General features: G+C 45.9%; 1 protein-coding gene across 2 annotated transcripts in view; it reads right to left on the bottom strand.

The window, feature by feature from the left end:
- Rell1 (RELT like 1) overlaps positions 1 to 20,817 on the bottom strand; it is a 61,263-nt gene that overhangs the window by 10,050 nt on the left and 30,396 nt on the right. The window contains exons 2-7 of one of the 2 annotated variants that reach the window (XM_029545461.1): positions 19,009 to 19,233; positions 17,254 to 17,325; positions 12,030 to 12,087; positions 8,851 to 9,087; positions 6,568 to 6,706; positions 6,314 to 6,448 (exon numbers count right to left, since the gene is read on the bottom strand). In XM_029545461.1, the coding sequence (XP_029401321.1) occupies positions 6,571 to 6,706; positions 8,851 to 9,087; positions 12,030 to 12,087; positions 17,254 to 17,325; positions 19,009 to 19,233 (728 nt within the window). In that variant the 3' untranslated portion in view covers positions 6,314 to 6,448; positions 6,568 to 6,570. Of the gene's footprint in view, positions 1 to 6,313; positions 6,449 to 6,567; positions 6,707 to 8,850; positions 9,088 to 12,029; positions 12,088 to 17,253; positions 17,326 to 19,008; positions 19,234 to 20,817 lie in introns of those variants that run through there. The other variant, XM_021210824.1, reaches the window with a different exon arrangement.

The raw sequence follows: 20,817 nt of genomic DNA on the forward strand, positions 1-20,817 counted from the left end.
AAGGAAGGAAGGAAGGAAGGAAGGAAGGAAGGAAGAAAGAAAGAAAGAAAGAAAGAAAGAAAGAAAGAAAGAAAGAAAGAAAGAAAGAAAGAAAGCCATGCCAAGAATGTAAGGGCGGGGCAAGTTCACTGAGAGAGGCCAGCTCAAGGTCGGGAATGCAGGCTTGTGATGGGCTAAGCGTGTTCAGGAAAGCAGACTCTCAGCCCAAAGCACACAGGCTGCAGGGCACAGCCCTGATCTTTGCAGTCAAGGGAGCTTGAATCAGCAAAGCCTGCCCACCCTGGCCTTGGTTTTGAATCCCTACAAGGCATGGTGATTTCTAAGGCTTCCTCAACACAGGCAAAAATGGCTCAAATTCCTGAGGAATTTGTCAAGGATTGTCTGCATCAGGGGGACCTGAGAGTCCAACTGTTTCGTTCTTAAGCAGAGGAGAAGTGGTCATGTGTCACAGAGTGTCTGGAAATATACTCTCTTGTCCACACTTCTTTCCTTGAAAATGTTTCCACGACGACGAGATATTTTTGGTTTGTTTTATTTTTCTTTAGGAGGAAGTTGCAAGGGCAAAGGAAGGGATCGGGAGGTGAGGGGAATTGGAGTGCATGATGTGAAATCCACAGCACTCAAGAAATAGCCTAATAACTAACAAAGGCCACAGAGAACGGCAGGACTAGTTTTGACGGCAGTGAATAGTTAGTGATACTAACTGTGCCAAGGACTGACTTAAGAACTACACGTACTCCTGTCGGCTAAGCTAACAACCATCTCATTTCATAAGAGGTTAGGGAACATCTGTAATCCCAGCACCATGGACACAGAAGCAGCAGATGTGAGTTGAGAAGACTGGCCTCAGATACACAGCAAGTTCAAGGCTAGCCTGGGCTAGAGAGTGACACCAGAAATCCCAGTTCTTGGGAGGCTGAGGCAGGAGGATCACTGGGAATTCAAACACAGCTTAGATTTCATAGTAAGTACCAAGCCAGCCAAGGGTGCACAGCAGAACCCTGCGGGGGGGGGGGGTAAAAAAAAGAAAAGAAAAGAAGAGGGGGAGTGGAGGGGAGGGGAGGTAGAGAGGAGGTGGAGGGGAGGGGAGGTAGAGAGGAGGTGGAGGGGAGGTAGAGGGGAGGTAGAGGGGAGGGGATGTGGAGTGGTTAGGGTTAAGCAGTTTGCTTATAATCATCAGTAGTTAAGTGATACAATTTAAAGTAAATGGATACCGTTTAAAATCAAGCTTTTAATCACCAAAAGGAAATAACCCAAACAGAGTATTTTCAATAAAAAAAAAAAAAACTTAGACTAAACGGAAATCTCTATGTGAGGAAAGGGGAGAGAGAGAGTGGGGTAAGAATAGTCAGAATGTATTACACACATGTGACGTTCTCAGAAAACAAAGCTTAATACAAATTAAAATAGAAATGCCTAATATTGACTTGCTTTTGTAAAACTATTAGAAAAAAATATAGGGGCAAAACTCCATAACACAGACTAGGGGGGGGACCCCAAGAATCACACTCAAAACAGCAAGAGCAGGCAAATGAGCTTACACAACACTGAAGCTTCCATATAGCCACGGGGGCAAAAGTGAAGTCACACCTATAGAATGAGGGAAAATAATTACATATATATTGAAATAAATGTCATGTTCCCCCACAGCTTGGGTCCCAGGACCTTGCCTAGGGCTGTGGATGGAATGAAGAAAGGACAGACACACAGACATACACACAGTGAAGCTGGAATCGACCACATAAATAAATAAATAAATAAATGTGTGTGTGTGTGTGTGTGTGTGTGTGTGTGTGTGGAGAGAGAGAGAGAGAGAGAGAGAGAGAGATGGTAGATATATATATGCATATATATACATAGAAGCATATGTATATATATGGTAGATACATATATATATATATATATACACACACACATATATGGTAGATAATATGTAGAATGTATTAGAAAACTGCAACAACTCAAGAGCAAAAAAAATCAAAATAAAACAAACACCTCAGTCCAATTTTTACTGGCATGAAAGTTTTCCAAGTCCGTGTTTTCAATCAGAGGCGACCAGAAAGTGGGAAACAGAGAACTCAGCCCAGAAACACGCGCTGGAGAACTCGAGCTGCATCGTATTTTACAAAAAGCCAGAGACCAGTGACAACGACCACAAGGCTGTGGCATCTGGAGACCGAAAGCAATCCCATTTATTTAACTTTGAGGAACAAAAGCTTATTCTTCTAAGAGAAAAATCAAAACACATTTTCTGGGGAGGGAAAAAAAGGAACCATTTTGACGGCATTGCCAAAATAAACCAGGCAGAATGTAAGTCAGAATGAGCTACAAAAGGAGTTCAAGCCACAGGGGCAGGGAGGGACAGCCAGAGAGGGAGAAGACAAACGCATCTTGTTTTTAGAAGAGGGAAGGAGAGGGGAAAAGAAAAAACCTGCTCCCTCTGATGTGTTCTATCTAGAACACCCGATGATCCCTCAGCAGCTATAAGGGTCAGCTAAGGACCTCTGTGCACAGCAAGAACTGTGGGTGTCCAGTCCTCTGTATCGGAAGACAGAATATTTGCACATCACGTGCACATATCCGCATGTAAATTCTAAAGTCTATACCAAATGCAAGTAAATGCTATGCAAATAGTTATTGTACTGTATCATTTAGGGGATGGTGGCATGGGAGGACAGGTGGACATATGCAGTCAGGACAGACAGAGGACTTCCAGAAAGATTTTCAGTTGGATAGTGGATGAATCTAAAAGTGCAGAGTCTATGGATATAGTAAACTGACTTCAGCAAGCATAGATTGTTGAGAGGAAGAAAGGAAGAAAGAAAGAAAGAAAGAAAGAAAGAAAGAAAGAAAGAAAGAAAGAAAGAAAGAAAGAAAGAAAGAAAGAGAGAAAGAGAGACAGAGAGAAAGAAAGGGAGAGAAAAAGAGGGGGAGAAAATCAGGGGAGCGAAGGAGTCAGGAACAGGGAGAAGAACCCAATAATCCAGTAAGTAAGAAAATCTACAGTAAATTAAGCAGCTTGGAAAACCCAATTTAAACAAAACACCTTTAAGGAAAAAAAAAACAAATTCAAAGATTTATTTCAACGACATAAAAACAGATCAGCCTTTTTACTGCTTTCTGTAAAGTATGTATTTCCCTCTCTCTGAGATGGGGTTTCAGCTGTGTAGCCCTGGCAGGCTTAGAACACACTGTGTAGAGCAGGCTGGTCACCAACTCACAGATCTGCCTGACTGTCTCCTGAATACAGGGAATAAAGGTGTGGGTCACCACACCCAACTGTTGCTACATTTTATGGCAACTCTTCTGATTCAGTACTGGCCAGAGATTTCAGCCCAGATGAAATCTTCCAGGTTTTCTTGGTTGAAAGTCAACTATCCCAAGCCAATTTTCCTAAGAAACATAAGAAAACCTTTTCAAATATGTAATATTTTAAAGGTTCCTTCTTTTTTTCTTGGTCCATTCTCTACACAATTCGGTGAAGACACAACCTAAGACCGTCTTTCCTGAACCAGGTTGACATCTGTGACAACTGAAGCCAGGCTCCCTGGTTTCCACTGTAAACTCCTATTTCCTCATAATTCCAAACACGTTGTTTAAACTCCCAGCTAAAAAACTTCACCTGCAAAGCAAGATACTCGACTATTCCACAGATTATAGTCAGTTAATTATTATTCTGTCTGCTTTTGAATTTTTAAATTTCCATAATAATTCTTTTTTGTTGTTGTTGTTTCAAGATTAACTACAGTAAATTGGAGTCTCAGAGAATATGTTTCCTTCTTGAGGCCACTAGGTAATTCTTACTGATTCAGACAGCACACACCGTATGGTTATCCTCCATTGAGAGCCCACTTCATCCTAGTCACTACCTTGGCGCTTGCCTTGAATCTATGCATTGATATATTTACTTCACATAAAAAGGAGGTACGGGCGGTTAAGAACTATTTATTTCCAAATGAGCTCACACTGGTGTGCCTCTAATAGAACCCAGTTATGTAATCCTAGCACGTGCCAGAGTGCTTTACAGAGACTATTAAACTGTAAAGCAGTTACACACAGTCAGGACTTCAGGTGATTCTATCAAATCCCTGAATCAGATACAGATAGAATGTGGGCCAAGAAAGCCACCTGAGCAATCCTAACTTTCTAGATCATCGTAACCAAGGGCAGAGTGTGGCAAGACCATCGGAGTGTGGCAAGACCATCGCCTTGCAGTTACTTCCTGCCTGCCACTCGGCTGTGTCTTCTTCAGCAGTCATTGCTGCCCAGGTGGAGTCATGTGTCAGGATGACCCCACACTTTCTGGCTGGGTTTTCATCACCTTAGACTTCAGCAGCAGGTGCATCTCTTCCCAGTGACTGGAATCAGCTGTACCAGGTCAAGGTCACAAAGCAGTCCATACCTAACACTCTGCTCAGGATTGCTTTCTCTGGATGATGGGATGTCCTATGTCTGCAATGCCCAATAAGGCAGACTCTAGCCTTGGTGGCTACTAATCATGTGACATGTGACTAGTATACAACCTGAACGCTTACTTTCAATTAGTTTATATGTAAGGTGCCTAGTTGACTGAAAGCTATAGGAAAAGTTCTAGAATGATCCATAGAGATGTCCACCAGCCAGGTCCTCGGCTTCCTAAGATCACCACAGGCTAACTGGGTCAAGCCTAGCATTCTATCTTGCAACTCAGAGACGTAGGTCCAAGTCTTGAGTCTTCCAGTGGTGTGACCACTGACTGATAACCTATCCACCCATGTGGCAGATTCCTCTTCTGGGATGATGGTGTGACCCTCCTTAGGAAATGTTCATAACCATGACGATGGTAGTGTCAGTGCAGTGTCCAGAAAGCTAGAGTCCCAAGCTAACACTAGCTGCTATCCGGAGCCACTCATTCACCCTCTTTCCTTAGGTTCCTCTCAGTTGAGAACCCAAACTTTTTTGCCTTGCTTTGCCTCTTTAAAGAAATCTCCTAAGCCAGGTAAGGTAGCCTACACCAGTAATCCTAGAACTCAGGATGCTGAGCTAGGACTGTTGCAAGTTCAAGGCCAGCCCAGGCTACAAGGAAATTTTCAGGCCAGCATGAATCACAGTTGATAAACTCTTGTCTCAAGTCTCAAAAGAAAAACAAACATAGAACAAAAAAATAAAAAAGCCCCCATTTAGCTTCTAAAATTAGAAGGGACCAGACCTCCCCCAAACCAAACCTGCAGGAATCAGCTCTAAAGAGGGGCCAGTACCTCCATGTTTTAGAGAGTTAAGGAACACACCTCCTCGAGGTGACTTCCAGAGTGTCTTTAGCCCTTTGAACCTGCAAGCTATTACAGACGCTTCAAGAACAATGACCTTCGTGTCCTCCACTCAGCCTCACCCACCGAGTGCAAATTACCTCAGGATACCAGGAGCACTGCCCAGCGGGTCCAGCATGTGCAGCATGCCAGGCCCTGGGCTTCACTGAAACTTCAGAGAAACCTCCTTGTCCCCCCAAGGCAGTTAGTGTCGTCTCCATGTGCCAATGAGACATAAAAGGCTGCCACGACTGGCCCAAGCCTCCGTGTTAAGAGCGGCAAACAGAGAAATTGCACCTGGCAGCGAGTTCCAGGATGTAGGCTGAGCTCGGCCCAGTCTACCATCCTGTCGAGGCCGTGCCTGACCTCACTTCCTTTATATGCTTCAACCCTACCCTCGACCCCCACGCTGAAGTCCGGGTCTTGCTTTTTTACTTGTAGCAAGCATAAAGACAACAAACACTCCTTAAGCCAGAAAGGAAGGAGTCAGAAGAAAGCTAAGCCAAGAGGAAGTCATTACGGGGGAAGTAGCTGAGCTGAGCTTTTAAAACATCTAAACAAGGAAGCTGTCACCTTGCCTTCAGAGTGCTCCAGGACAGCTGGTGCAAAGAACAATATTGTCCCTGGGGTATCTCAGCGTAATGTTCCTGCTGAGGGCTACAGAGTAGTATCCCAACTGACGGCACACAATAAATGAAGAATTGTTTCCCAACTCAAAACAGAGGCTTGCTTGATCCAGGATTTCTCAGACAACAGTCTACTTAAACAAGAATGGATATCCTTTGCCACCCGATATCTTGTGTCGTTTTGTTTCGTTTGACCCAGAGTTTCACTGGCCAGTCTCAAAGTCATAGTCCTCCTGCCTCAGACTCCCAAATGCCGAGACAGTCTTGTACTCCCATTCCAATCTGGTTTTTGTTTTGTTTCGTTTTCTTCCCTTTAGATAGAGAATGTAATACGCTTATTTATTACATAACCTAGAGTTCTGGAGTTTACGCTGTTTTGAGTACAAAGCTGTTGCAGTGACACTAGACACTTGAGGTGATCGAGGTGATGCTTCTCCCAGAGGGCTGATTCCTGTCTCACAGTCGCCACCACTCTGTAATGCTCCAACCCTCTTTACAAGGGGCTCTGGGCAGACAAGTCTTCACAAACTCAGTGCCCTGCAATGCCAACAGTTTCAAGGAGGCCCTCTCGTTTTCTGTGTGGCCAGTGTCCTCAGAGGGCTCTCCAACCCACCCGGCCACCCTCCTGCCCCAATGTCCCCCAAACCACAGCTCACCGGCTACTCCGTGTCACTCCGCTCCCTCTTCACAGGTGTCACAGGCACATCCCCGTTGACACTCTCAATACCACTGACTGACATCAAACTCCTGCGCTCCTTCTGATTTGACTTGTGTTCCACTTTCGTGACTCTGAACCTGAGGACAGAAAAGAGACGTGACGGGACATCCGCTTCTCCAGTTCCAAGCAGGAACTGTAAGTTTAAAAAAAATTCACCTGAAGGAAACCGACCAAGCTCAGACTAAAGGGAGAATAGCAACAGAATCGCTTCTGGACAAGAGCGGCACATTCCCCTGCAGGTCCTTATGCGACATCTCTAATAGTTTATGGAACACACAAAGTGGGTCAGAAAACACTTAGGCTGAATTACTCTGTGGCCTTCGAGTTGTGGTTTCCAATGGTAGCGCGACCATTAACCACAGAATGCAGGGTGCCAGGAAGAGCCGATTACAACTCGGACGTACATAACCAAGACGGCCACCGCATAACCATCTTGAGAAAATACATGCCTGCAGGGCGGAGGAACCCGGTAGTGACTTCACTACTGTAAGTTGTTTCTGCTTTCCAAGGCCAAATTTAGCTTAACTTTCACTAGAGATTGAAGAAAAACAATTAAATAAATTTAAGATAATAATTTCACGAAGGAGTGTGAGAAAAGTTAAGGCGTCGACTCTGTCTGTCTTTCTAGAACGGTGTCACCAAGCCCCCAGTGCTTTTCAGTAACCACATTTTTATAGTGGTGGTCTTGCCCCCCCCAAAAAAACGAGATCACAAGTCACGTAGAGGAGGAGTCTGGGAGGCAGAGAATGCCCTGTCAACCTGGAAGAGTCTTAAGCAAACATTCTGAAAAGCAGCCACAGTGATTAAAAACCCATCATCCCCCTCGTCTAAGAGGGGGGCGGACTCTGAGCCCTGAAAAAAAAAATGCATATTGGAGCTGAGCGTTTTCAGCACATTTTTCAAGGGGAAACAGAACGTGCTTTGCCTGTGCATGGCTTTGGGTTCTCATTCACTGCGTTCATGAATTCCCATGACTCTGCCTCTTGATAAAAGTCTGGTCATGGGTTGCACTGCTCTGCCGTGAGTGCCAAACAGTCCTCGGCCTTGTCCTGACTGCCACATGGAACAAGACTCGACAAAATTAAAATTACAATAAGAACTTTGAAAAACTTGGGTTCCCTGGGTGCTCATGAGCCCGAAACTACCGTAAAACCCTTACCTGAGTCACCATTTTTAGTTCTCACAGGAGCCCTGGGAAGTGGCTGTGATGCCCCTTCTCACCTAGGGCGGGGTGGGGGGGAGCTGAGATACAGTGACAGAACAATCTGTAAGTAGTGGCCCCACGACTGAATCGAGGTAGATGTAATGAATCCCTGCAACATTTCCTAGAGGTTTGGCCTAACTTAAGGGCAGCACTTACTCAATCTGACTCCTGCAGGGTGACCTTTCCCAATGTGTCACAACCGACACAATGCACTTCCTGTATAAAACCCTCAAACCACAGGAGAATCCCCTGCAAACCTGACCATGTCAAGTCTCACTAAGATGTCCATCCAACAGCAGGATCTTTAAATCACATTTGGGTCACAAGGAAAGGATGCCCTGGGACTGAGGGACCTAGGGGACAGCAGAGGTGACCTCAAAGAAAGCAGTCACTGCATCTGGCATGGATCTTAAGTGGCGGAGACTGGAACGTTCTGGATCGAATCTGGAACTTCTCTACTTCTGACGCACGGCAGCGTGACAGTTCCTGATAGCCTGGCACTTTGGTGAAGACAAGTGATCAGCCAGAGCCAGTGGCATGGGAGTCAGATGACACATAGCACCCCAGGTTGCTTTCACTAAAAACCCCTTCACAGTATCTGCCACAACCCTGTGTACAAACCCGCAGAGTCAGGAGTGGATGGGGCCTCTGGCTCTGGAGAGCCCTGTGGAAAAGCCATACACTGACCTGATCTGTTTTAGATTCTCACAAGAGAAATAGAAACATATGTTCTGGACACAGTTGAGAGTCTGGGCTCCATCTACTTACAGAGATTAATTAATTCCTCACCTTAATTAATACTTGTTCTCTATGAGCTATCAAGAGCTGTCTGGTCTGTCAGAAACATCCAGGATCCAAGCCCGGACATATCAAAGAAGCCAGAGTCATGAGAACTTCTCTCTCTCTCTCTCTCTCACACACACACACACACACACACACACACACAAATAAAAATCTAAGGATAATCCTGAAACCATAGCAACCAGGTCCCACACAAGCAACATCAGGACCCCTTACCTGCCCACAGAGAGGACGGTGACCTCTCCTTGTCGCCGTGGCCGTCCCTCTTTGGTCTTGTTGGCGGGTTTTATGAAGTGCCATCGCTTGTGCCTGCATCGCTGGCACACGTCCCGTTCAACGACACCTCCCACCGTGTGCAGATGATGACCGCAGACATGCTTCCCTGGGGTGGCCCCTGGTGACAGAGGCCCAGGACTCACAGGTGGGCTCCCTGGCATGCTAGGAGTGACAGGGCTGAGGTAAAGAAGAAAAGGGGAAGGAGATAAGGTAAAACTGGCTACTTAGAAGAAACCCCAGTGAAGGCAGTGGTCCCCTGAGATGCAGGAACAAACCCTTCAGTTGTACAAATGAACTTTGTGACCTGGCCCTGGGCAACTGTACTCAGTTCTCGGGATCATGCAACAGCTGCTCATTCCAACAGTGATAGCAGTCGGGCTGGGGAACGGGCCACTGTTTCCAAGGAGGCCATGCAATCTGACTTCACATTACTCTTTTCCAAGACTTCCATTCTCCTTCTCATACCATCACACTGACTTCTCACACAGAGCCAAGAGTCCGCCTGGAACACCATGCAGGACACCCTGAGTGTACCATGGGAAGGTTAGAATACTAGATCCAGTCTGACTACTACGTCAAAGAAAAAACTTCTAGGTTAAGACATAGAAGGTGGTACTTGAAATAGATCCCGATGTGGTTGACAACAGAAGAGCAGCTAATCGCCTCCTAAGAATGCCCTATGTGTTAATTTAATAAACCCTGACGGATCTTTAAGGTATACGCATTAATTTCCTCACCATAAAAATGAGGACATTGAGTCTCAAAGAAGCGAAACATCTTACCCGGTATAAATAGCACCTGAGTGGTTTTGAATTCCAAACTTAGAAAGTCAAACTGTAGAGCCCCAACCAACCCCCACCCCCCACGCATGACCATAGCCAACACAGTGCTTCAGAGACAGGGGTGACCAGGTGGGGAACCTAGAAGGCATTTGGCCAGACCAGCTAAGACATATAAAGCAGAATTATAGATACAAGATGTCAGTTACTTTCAGAAAGCACATACCAATCCTATGCTAGAAAAGGAGGGATCCAAACTACACAGGGCTGGACTGACCGGGAACCAGCCCTCTATGGCACTTGAGATCAATACCTAACACCTGAGATGGGCAGCAAGAGCCCCAAAGTCACACAGATGGCTGGCGGAAACCAGCCTCTGGACTGCTGGCATCCAGTAGACTAGCACACTTCGAAAGCAGTCCAGGCCACGCCAGAACTGAGGAGTCAAAGCAGCAACAACAACCGTACGTTCTCACGTGCTCTTCAGCAATGTCCTCAAAGCTGATGAAACACACACACACAGTAGGACCTCGCTGCCAGAACAACGTTAGCTTGACGCCAAGTACTAGAAAACTGAGCTCATCAACTGCATTCACTCGGTAGGTATCAGTGATTACACAGCCCAGTAACAGGCCACGGTCAACTGAGTTCAGGATACAGAGAGCTAATAAGTACTGAACACCAAGTATCTATGGATGAAGGTAAGAAACATCAGTCTTTATGTCCTAAGCTGCATCTCCAGAACTTGAGCATGTGGCTCAGTGTTCAGCATGATCCCTCTAATGTGCACATACAACAGGGCCCATCTGACAGACACATTCGCAATAAAGAGTGCTAGGTGCACTTGGCAGGGGCCACAGACAATGCAGACGATCCTGCCTAGCATGGCACTCCTTCCCAATTGAGCATCCTGTCATATTTTGCATATTCTCCGGCCACCAAACCATTCCAAGGTGGCCGGTCTACAGAACCTGTTCACATCAGCACCATCAGAGCACCTGGCACAGACAGCACTTCTTCCTTGTTGACCTTCTTCTGGTCCCCAGAACTCCCCCAAATTCCAACCTGTGCCTCTCCGAAGGCCTCCCACACTCATCTCTATGCTGCAGTGGCTGAAACCTTCCAGAGCAAAGATCTGTGACTGTCCTGTTCTATCCAACACTGTGCCATATACCCAGTCAGCATTCCTAGTTACAGAAACTGAGGATTTTCTAGACATATAGTTATCTGTAACTAATTACAGGGGAATCTGGTGCCCAACAACCATAACCTATGGCCAGTAATAAAAAAACAAATGGTAGCAGGTATTCCAAACTGACCAGGTTATCATTTAGTCACTGTTGTTCATAAAGGTCTCGCAGGACCGGAAGTGCTCTGTATTCCTGGTAATTACTGAATGAAGTTAGCAAAGTGGTTTGTGGATAAGTCTCTGGAACTCAGCAGGCTCAGTTAACTTGTGCATCAACCGGCTGTCAACTACACACTGGAGGCAGGACACAGCCACTCTCAAGCTCTGAACCTGCTCTTTGACTCTGAGCCAATTAACTTGCTTTCTCCAACCCTACTGTCTACTACAAGAATTCCCAACCAGGGTTACTGAGACCCAGGTTGATCCAAGGCTTTGTCTTGAGGCCCTGATATAAGGTTGTCTCAAACCGGGAATAAGCTTGGCAGAGCCAGTAAAGGCCTAGGGGAAGGGCCTTGGAGGAAATGACTTCATCCTGACAACTCAACTTGCCCATGGGTTCCGTGGCCACTGTGTGCTCTGTCTGTGGAGCACTTGAGATATCCTGTGTTCCCCTTGAGCGACACTGTTTGACTGGCTTCCTGTTGACTTCACCCATTGTATGACAGCTTTCCACTGACTAGATTCCCCTTTTCCCCATAAAAGCTGTATTTAAGATGTTGTGCTTCTTAATAAACTTGCTTGACATAAGCCATCGGCTTACACAAGAGCTCCTCCTGGTCCCAGCTTCTGTCTTCTTTATCTTCTAATCTCCAGCTTTTGCTCTTAACACCTAGTAGGTCCTGGACCCAATTCCTGTGAGCTCGGGTCACAGAGCGATGTCCTCCTGGGAACACTGTCAGTGTGCGGAGACATTTTAGGTTGTGACACTTTGAAGGAGAGGGATAGTGCTCTGTCATCCCGTGAGCAGAGAGGAGGGACTCTGTTCAACAGTCCACCTTGTACCAGCCATTACTCTCAGCAAGACTTGCCTGACCCCAAATGCCAATAGTACCCAAGGCTAGAGGCCAGCTCTAGCTGAACACAGTACCAAGGGAATCAATTCAAATGAACAAATGACAACTGTCTCCATCCACGGGGAGAGAGGCACTCACCTTTCAATATCGCCCACGCTGTTATCAGCTACCATAGCTTTCAAGATATCTGCATTCGCTGAGGAAGAAAAAGAACTAAGTGAGCAATCAGAGCCATGTTAGAAAAGCTGTCGGTGAGATAACTCGCTCTTCCTCAGTCCCCAGAGACCCGGGTGAGGAGGGTAGGAGAATGTTTACTTTCCAGGTAGCCAACCGCCTTTGCTCTGATCTAGGACTACAGAAGTCCCTAAGTCGGGACAAACACTCCAAATTCATGTGACATAGGCGGGCTTAACTTAGAATTACTGTGTTCATGCTTTACAACCTTGTGGATGTGAGTGGTCAACACACAGAACCCAAGCTTCTTAGGCCCAACCCATACCCACACCCTACGTCCTGACTTCTCACAGAGTAGCCAGTCAAAGGTTGCTGTGAATGTCAAGTTCTTTTGGCTATTTAACTGTCAAGGCCAAATGCTATGACCAACTCCTAACCTTTTCCATTGATTTTTAAAGCACCGTTCACATGACTAACCACAATAAATTCTGCAGAGAGGAAAGAATAAAAGGATTAGGTAGCACGTAGCAGTTTACGTCACATGACATCCCCAGAGAAGGACAATTAACTCGAGTTCTAACTCTGCTGCTGGGAGAGTTGAGAGGTAAGGGTCCACCTGCTGCGTGCTTCACAACCCAACTTCCTTTTTGCCCCTCCCACTTTTTCCCCACCCATCCTCCCACGAAAATACAATACCGAAGACTTAGATCCACTTATGGCCTATGATGTATCTGTTGCCTTATGTATAGAAGAGAGTGAGTTTGTTGTTGTTTTGATTTGTTTTATTTTGTTCTGGGCTCCCCCATGATCTCCAGTCTCCGCTACCTTGGGGATCAACAACACCCCACTGCACCTTTTAGGAATCCAAGGGGGTGGGGGGGGGCAGTGTTTCTATGAAATATTTACACATGCCATCCCTTTCCTTAAAAGACTACTTTTTTATTTTTTTGCCCTTCATAATGGCGAGGGTGTCCAAATGAGCTGCCAAACATGAGTTTTTATTATAAAACCAAATGTTTTTGTTATTTAAGAAAAAAAAAAAAAGCCCTGAATTAGATCTATAATATCTCTACCCATACAACAAAAACAGACACATTGACTCGGACACACTTTATAATCCTATGATACTCATCGCTTTCCTGTTTGACTGATGATGGGGATTCAGGAGGAGACTTTTCAGATAGTAGGCTGGAGTGTTGCTTTGATTTCCATGTGCTTTGGTCCCCCAAAGATTCCCCAAAGTGTTAAAACTCCCACTACCGCTTCTGTCCGTGCTGCTATGGCTATCCTTGGCTTGGCACCCTTTGATGCCGCTCTCCTTCAAGTCTGGTACAGGATGGCAGCAAACTGGCCACGTGGGAGGAGGAGCTATGGGAAATGGTCCAACCTTCTGAATCCAGGGAAGGTGATGAGGTTACTGGAACACAGCCTCAGAAGTCAGCTCTTAGGATACTCTCTCTCTCTCTCTCTCTCTCTCTCAGCCTTCGTTCCCAGGAAAGGGTTGGTATAAAAGTGAAAGGGCTGGGGCTATAGCTCAACAGCAGAACATATGCTTAGCACGCAGGAGTCCCTGCATTTCAGTCCTAGCCTCTACCAGGAGAGAGTCACTTTCTCTGGCTTCCTGGTCACCCTGTGTTCTTTGCCTTTCCCCCCATGCTCCCAACATGTTGTTATCCACTAAGATGTGACCCAGCCAGGTGGACCCTCACCCTGGAGTCCAAATCAATGAGGCTACCTGATCTTGGACCTCCATCCTCCAAATTGTGAGCTACAGCAAACCACTCTGCTTTTAAAGAGCACTAGCTCTGTGTATTCCATTATAAATTAACAGAGGATGAACTAATAAAGAAGTATAGTCTCACATACGACTTATGTAAAATACACAGGAAATGGCCAATGTGTACATTCCCATAGTTTACCAAAAGTGACCAAAGAGGATAAAACAACAACAAAGGGAATGATGTCATACTGGCTGTAACAGATTTTATAGTGATAAGCATTCAAAAGAAAACTGTTTAAACTTAACCTGAGAAAACAATTCCTTATGTGAAATTATTTACTAGTCCTTGATGCTCTCCAAACTCCTACACAAAGCCAGAAAAACCCCCGCTGACCACACAAACACTACTCAGTTTGGCTCTGTAGAGATAGCACTGGGGTTGCTCCCATTCTTGGGATTAAGAAGAAAAGTGTGTGGGTGTGTTGAAGAGCTCTGAAAAACCCGAAGAATTTCCCTAGAGAAACTTCCGGAGTCAAATAGGAGCGTCTTTTGTCATTCATAATGAGCCACTTGGTCAGACGGAGTCTAGGATAACAAGGTGAGTCAGGGTGGGGCCAGTAATCAGAAAGGCCTGCCCAGTGATTAGAGGATAGCAACTCTGGCTGTCCCTCGCTCCCAATGCCTGGCTCCCCACCTCTAGGTGTTCCCCTTTTACAAACTGAACGTAATAGCATATCCCCAATTCTAGCAATCCGCAAACCCAAGGAAGGGACTGGGGTATTCTCAGATTCTTAGTGTGCACGTTAGAGGACCAGAGGGGGCAGGCAAGGCTGGGCAGCCTTGTGAAGCGGAGCCCTTTGCCTGTGTGGTAGACCACACTAACTCCCTGGCAGAGTCAGAAGTGAATTAGATGGCGCACAGAGCTGGCATCTGATGAGAGGAACTGCTTGGGTTGGAAATCTGCACACATCCTATACTGGAAGCACAGCAGGGCTAGGGAGTTGGCTCAGAGGTTAGAGCGCACGCTGCTCTTACAGAGAAGTCCTCCGATTCCCAGCCCCCATGGGAATACATCTTTAAGAAATGCTCAGTGTGACAGCACACCACCACAAAATGTGCCTGCCCAGCAGATCAGCTACTGTCTCCAAACCCCAAAGGACAGCGACCTAAGCGAAAATTGATTTCAAAAATGAAAGGCACATGCTTCAATCCAAAGCAGAAATGCCACCTTGGGAAGCCAGCTTGTCATTCTACGTGTGTGTGTGTGTGTGTGTGTGTGTGTGCACGCGTGTGTGTACCACTATCCTGTCCTTCAGCCTGATTCTTTTGTCCCCCTTCTGGCTTAAGTCTATATTAAAATTCTAACCTCAATTTTACTTCATTAAAACAAAACAAAACAAAACATCATGACTACATCTGACAAATTAAATTACCCATCTGGCAAGTTAAAAATACAATGCAGGAGACTGCCCAGATGTCAATAATACAAATGATTACAAGGAAATGCTCATAGGAAGATGTTAACAGAGAGCATGTGCTACATCTTAGTCCTTTTTAATTTCTTTTAAAAAGTTCAGAGTGCAGTTATAATTTGTAAATATAGAGAGTGTCAGTTTGGGAAAATAACAGTGAAGTCTAAATTGAAAAAAGCTGTGAAGTTGCGCAAAGGTGGGGTAATGAAGTGCTTGTTCCATTCAGTGGAGAATTTTAGCCTCAGAGTCAACCTGAAAACATTCTAGGTTGTAAACTAGTGTGCTGGAATTCAGTTCCTCCAAATCCCACCCCCTGATAGGAAATCTCTGGAAGACAGGCCCAAACCCGAGTATTCTTGTCTTCTTGTTCCTATTCTAAAAACCATTCTACTAAGTTTATTTATTTATTTATTTTGTTTTTTTGCAAATTATCAAAACTGAAAGAGAGAAATATCATTGCAAAGCTGAAAGCGGCACAATGTTTAGAACTGGACAGAAGGCTCGAACCGCGTGGACCTAAAGACCTTGGAGCCCCCCTTTCTTCACTTGGAAACTGAGTGTAACGCCAGCTTTGCATAAAGCTGGCATTAAAGACATAAAGCACAGCTGGGAAACAGGTGCAGATCTCAGTGTGGGCCAGGTGGGTGCTCTTGTTACGAGATTCTTGTCCCAGAGAGAGGCTGGTGATGGAAAGGAGGCACCTGCTGAAGGACACAGTTGCTGTAGCTCTTCAGCAGACAGGAGTACCACAAACCTTATAAAGCACCAGGATCAAAGTATCCGCTCCAGCTTGGGTGTGTCCTAAAATTCACTCATGTGTCAAACCATAAGCTAAATAAACTTCTGTCCTTTATAGCTCATCAAGCTTGGGGTACTCAGTTATAAGCAACAGAAAACATTACCCTATTAAGACAACCCCAGTCTTCAGAACAAGGACCCTAATTCACTTAGTAACAGTTGGATCCTTCACTTAAAAAGTTGCCTTAGAATACATTTCATAAGGCTGAGCAGAGTGGCACATGCCTATAATGCCAGCATTTAGGAGGTAAGGGGAGGTGGACCAGAGGTTCAGGATCATCCTTGGCTGTATACCGAGTTCAAAGCCAGGCTGGACCATATGAGACCCTATCTCAAAAAAGAGACTATATGGAAAAGAAGATACGTAAGTCCTAATGCTTAAGCTCCATCCACATTTAATACTGGACATCCTAGAAGATATAAACCATAGAGGCAGAAAGCAAAGCACCTTCGCAGGTAGTTTGGGGAGGAAGGGACAGGGAGAGAAGCATCCATCTGTCAGAGTGGGGTGCTGAGGAAGTTCTGGAACATGCTGACCCTTGTGTAGCTCTTAGAAAGGACATGGATGCTACCCAACTCGCCCCTTCCAAATGGCCAAATGGTTAAACTGACAAAAGTGTGTGTGTGTGTGTGTGTGTGTTCATATGCACACACACTGAGGCCAGAGGTCCATGGGGGTGTTTTCCTCAATCACTCTCCCCCTATTTGGAGACAGGCTCTCTCACTGAACCCGGAGTTCACCAACTGGCTAGACCAGTTGGATAGAGCCCTTCGGACCTCAGAGCATCCACCCGCCCAGGGCTGGTGTTACAGGCACATGGGCCCTGGCCATCACTCCCCAGTTCTTACCAGGATGCCTCAAGTTCTTCCCAGTTCAAACTCATGCCCTTAAGTGTGAAAAACAAGAACCAGCTAAGACGTGAGTCCTTATGACACCCAGCATGCCGCCGTGTGCTACCCCACACAGTTGTGTAATGTAACTCTCGCTCCATAGGAGGAAGCTAAGGCTTTATCAAGTCACGTGATACGCAGCCTAGAAGCTATCGACCTTCCCCGGCCCTCTGAGGTGCTGAAGCCACTGTTGGGACAGTGCTGAAAGCTGAGGTGTTACAGAGCTCAGGTAGAAGCCACTCAGATTCTCACTCTAAGGAGATCTTTAATAACACTGAGATGCCCCGAGGCACGGAGATATCCTTACCTTCATTTTTCATAATGTACTGGACAATCTGGCCGACGGTGTCACTGTTCTCATTTATACTGTCATTCAACTCTAGGAGAGAAAGAGGACAGGGCGGCGTTACTATCGGTCACCTGCAACAAGTCAACTAGACATTTATCTTAGAGCCTCAGACCTCATTGAATACCTTCCAGAAAGTTTAAGCACCCTCACACAGTGCTAAGAGTCTAGCTTTAATCCTTCAGCCCCACCTTCCCAACGCCACACGTTTTTTAATTCCTGGGCAGAACACGCATTTAAAAATTAAATGAAAAAGGCGCAGGACTGTGTCCAGCATTCTCTCTTCAAGATCAGGTACCCAGTCACTTTGCATGACACTACAGGAGTGGATGGATCTCTGCCCCAACGTTCTCTTCTTTCTCCTTATTACCTTAAACCCTCCGGGGACACAAGAAGAAGGATCACTAAAAGAAACGCCATGCCTCTAGGTTTTATGGAATCTCAGACTTGCTGTATACAATTGGCCTACTGATTTATGGTTTCAACTGAACAAATAAGTAGTAAGTATTCATCCATGTTTATAAAACTCTCTTTTTCCCTTTAAACAAGGTAGCTAAATTTGGGCACTGGTTATTTGTTTACAGACTCAGTGTACTTTGGGGACCCAGCATGAGTAGTCTATGTGACAGTCAAGTCAGGCGGAGAAAGAGGGGCAAGCCTCCATTTGGAAACCAATCTCTATAATTTATTTAGCCAGAACAAGCCGAGGCTGGACTGAGACATTGCACAGACTAGGACAACAACACGCCCATGTACCTGCAAGAGTGTCCTCTGCACCCCAAGGGAGGCTTCTCCCCCATGACCTATGGATGTTTGGACAGTCACAGTGGAAGCTGACGCCTGAGCCAACCTGCTTCGTGGGTTAGAAGGAACAGCGGAGGAGGCCCTGCTCTGTTGACAAACACTCAGGGCCGGTTTGCTCATTCGCTGAGCGTGACTCATCCTGTTCACCCATGTTCCGCAGCCTCAAAGGTCAGTGGGGGTGGAAAAACCAACAGTCCAGCAAGCTGCCAAGCACTGAGAAACCTTCCCTCACGGGCCCTGCCGGTAGGCTCCATGGGTGGCCTACTCCAAATGTCACCTCCCTGAAAAGATGTCACCGAGGGGCTGTGCTGGATGAAGAGTAAGCTGCCAGCCCTCGGTCCCATCAGGAAACCTCCCTAAGGCAGGACTGAATAGGAATATCAGTGAAGAAGACATGCTGTGGATGGAGGTTACCCCACCACGAGCTATCAACGCATGCGCAGACAGAGGGAAAGATGAGCACCCTGACATTCACATGGAAGCACCAGTTCTTGCTGCAGAACTATGCCTACATCTATTCATTCAATAACATAAAGGTCAGTCACATGGACTTCAGTGAGAACTCCTCCAGTAATACTTAACACTACAAACCCGATGAGACCCGTTTCACGTTCCTACCGTTCTTACTAGAATCTTGACTCAATAGGCAACAGCAAGGATTAGATTTGTGAGTGGCTATAAGTGCCGATCACCAAAAGACCTTGTCTCAAAATTTCACATTAACCCTTCAAGAAGGAAAGAGGAGGGTACTCTCATTAAATTCAATGTCGATAAAATTAGAAATAAGCATACGCCACACAAATAACTAAAATGGTTTCCCTCATAAAGAAATGGGTTATATATGAAGTTTTTTTTAAATTTAGAACCTATTCCTCAACCCATTAAAAAAAAAAAAAACCATAGGTTATTTACCTATCTTTTCCACCTTTTCCTCTTCGACTTCCTGTTCCGCCTCTGTTGTACACCGGTAGCCTTTCTTCTTAAGTAAGTGGCAGATGAGGACACCAAGGAGACCCATGACGAAGAACACAGGGACGAGCACATACGCGATGTATTCTGGGTGTCCATTCCCAGGGATGGTGGGTGACGATGGAGTGGTCTCTGCTCGGGAGTGTAACGTGCGGCTACCAGTGTTGTCTACAGAGAGGGACACATACACATGGCTCTGTTAGGTGATTGCGACGAAGCTCTGGGAACATTTCCATTACATCAAAGTTCTGTGCTCCAAAAGCTACGAGCTGTACACAGGTCTGGGGATCCCGATGGGGGGGGGGGGTGAGCATAGGCTTGAGCAGAAACAGTCCGTCACCTCCTGAACTGTGAGCTCTCTTAACAAAGGATTTAGGAGGCACAGGGTTTTAGGCTGCACAGAATACGCATGCAAGTGTTAAGGGGTCATTACAGCATACTACATAGTAGCTGTGTGTAAGGACCCAGGAGTCATGAGGTAGAAGTCCAACTCCACCTCTTAGCATCATTCTGCCAAGTATCAATGATCTAACAACCAAACGTTTCTGTGTATGAAAAGAGCATTCTCACACATTATCTGCACATCTTTCCATGAAGATGAAACCAGTTGCTGCGGGCTGAACACACATGAGTATTTTTGCAGTCGCAAATGATCACTCTCTTGCCTAGCAAACGCCAGGGACACAAGTGCATCACACCAAGGCAGACAGACAAACATCTTGTCCTCGTGTGGCTTATGTTCCAGAAGGATTTAGTGAACTAAGATGATGACAGCACAAAGAGGGGAAAGACCAGGGATGGCCTCAGATTTCTGGTCCAAGGTCCAAATGCAAAACTGGAAGCCTGTGTGCATTTGTTCATTGATCTAAATACCAGATACTGTGTGCCTGCTGTGTGGCGAGCCACTGCTGGGAGATGGGAGGAGAAGGGGGGGAACACTAGCATCAGGCACCCAGATCAAGTCACATGCAAGAAATTCACGTGCACCGAGAGACAAGAACACTGGGGAACAGTCCACAAGAAAAGGGAAGCTGTGGTGAGGGTGTGGTGTAGAACAAAGAAATTTGCTTTTAGATCTCTATCACATGAACTTATCCCAGAGGCGGCCTGAAAAGCAGACAGTGTAACAGTCATATATGGCTTCAGGAAAGTAAGTCAGAGAAAGCCTGGGTACACCACCATGACAAGTGGATAGGAAAGAGAGAATAGAGACTGCAGAGAAAACCTGTGGGATAGATGGGGAAAACCATGAGACTATGGAGAGGAAAGGAGCCCCTCCTGAGATGAGAAGTAAGAACTGTAGCACAACTAACAATTGCCGTGTAGGCTGCTGACATACAGATTGGATGGATGGACAGATAAATGGATGGATAGGTGAGAGGATGGATAGGTGAGTGGATGGTTGGATGAGTAGATGGATGGATGATGATTGGATGAGTGGATGGATGGATGGATGGATGGATGGATGATGGATAGATGGATGAGTGCATGGATAGATGTGTGTATGGTTGATGTGTGTGGATGGGTGGATAGATGGATGGATGGGTGAGTGGATGGTTGGATAAGTGGATGGATAGATGATGGATAGGTGGAGGAATGAATAAATGATGGATAGATAATTTTATTTTATTTTGAAATAACAATAACCAGAATTGAGGCCTAAAGGTATATGAGCCTAGTTCTCATTCCCCTCCTGTTTTCTAGGGATCTCAAATAAGGCTTTGTACAGGGAGCCCTCCTACTTTCTAGTAT

This window comes from Mus pahari, chromosome 13, assembly GCF_900095145.1.
Source record: "Mus pahari chromosome 13, PAHARI_EIJ_v1.1, whole genome shotgun sequence".
Lineage (NCBI taxonomy): Eukaryota > Metazoa > Chordata > Mammalia > Rodentia > Muridae > Mus > Mus pahari.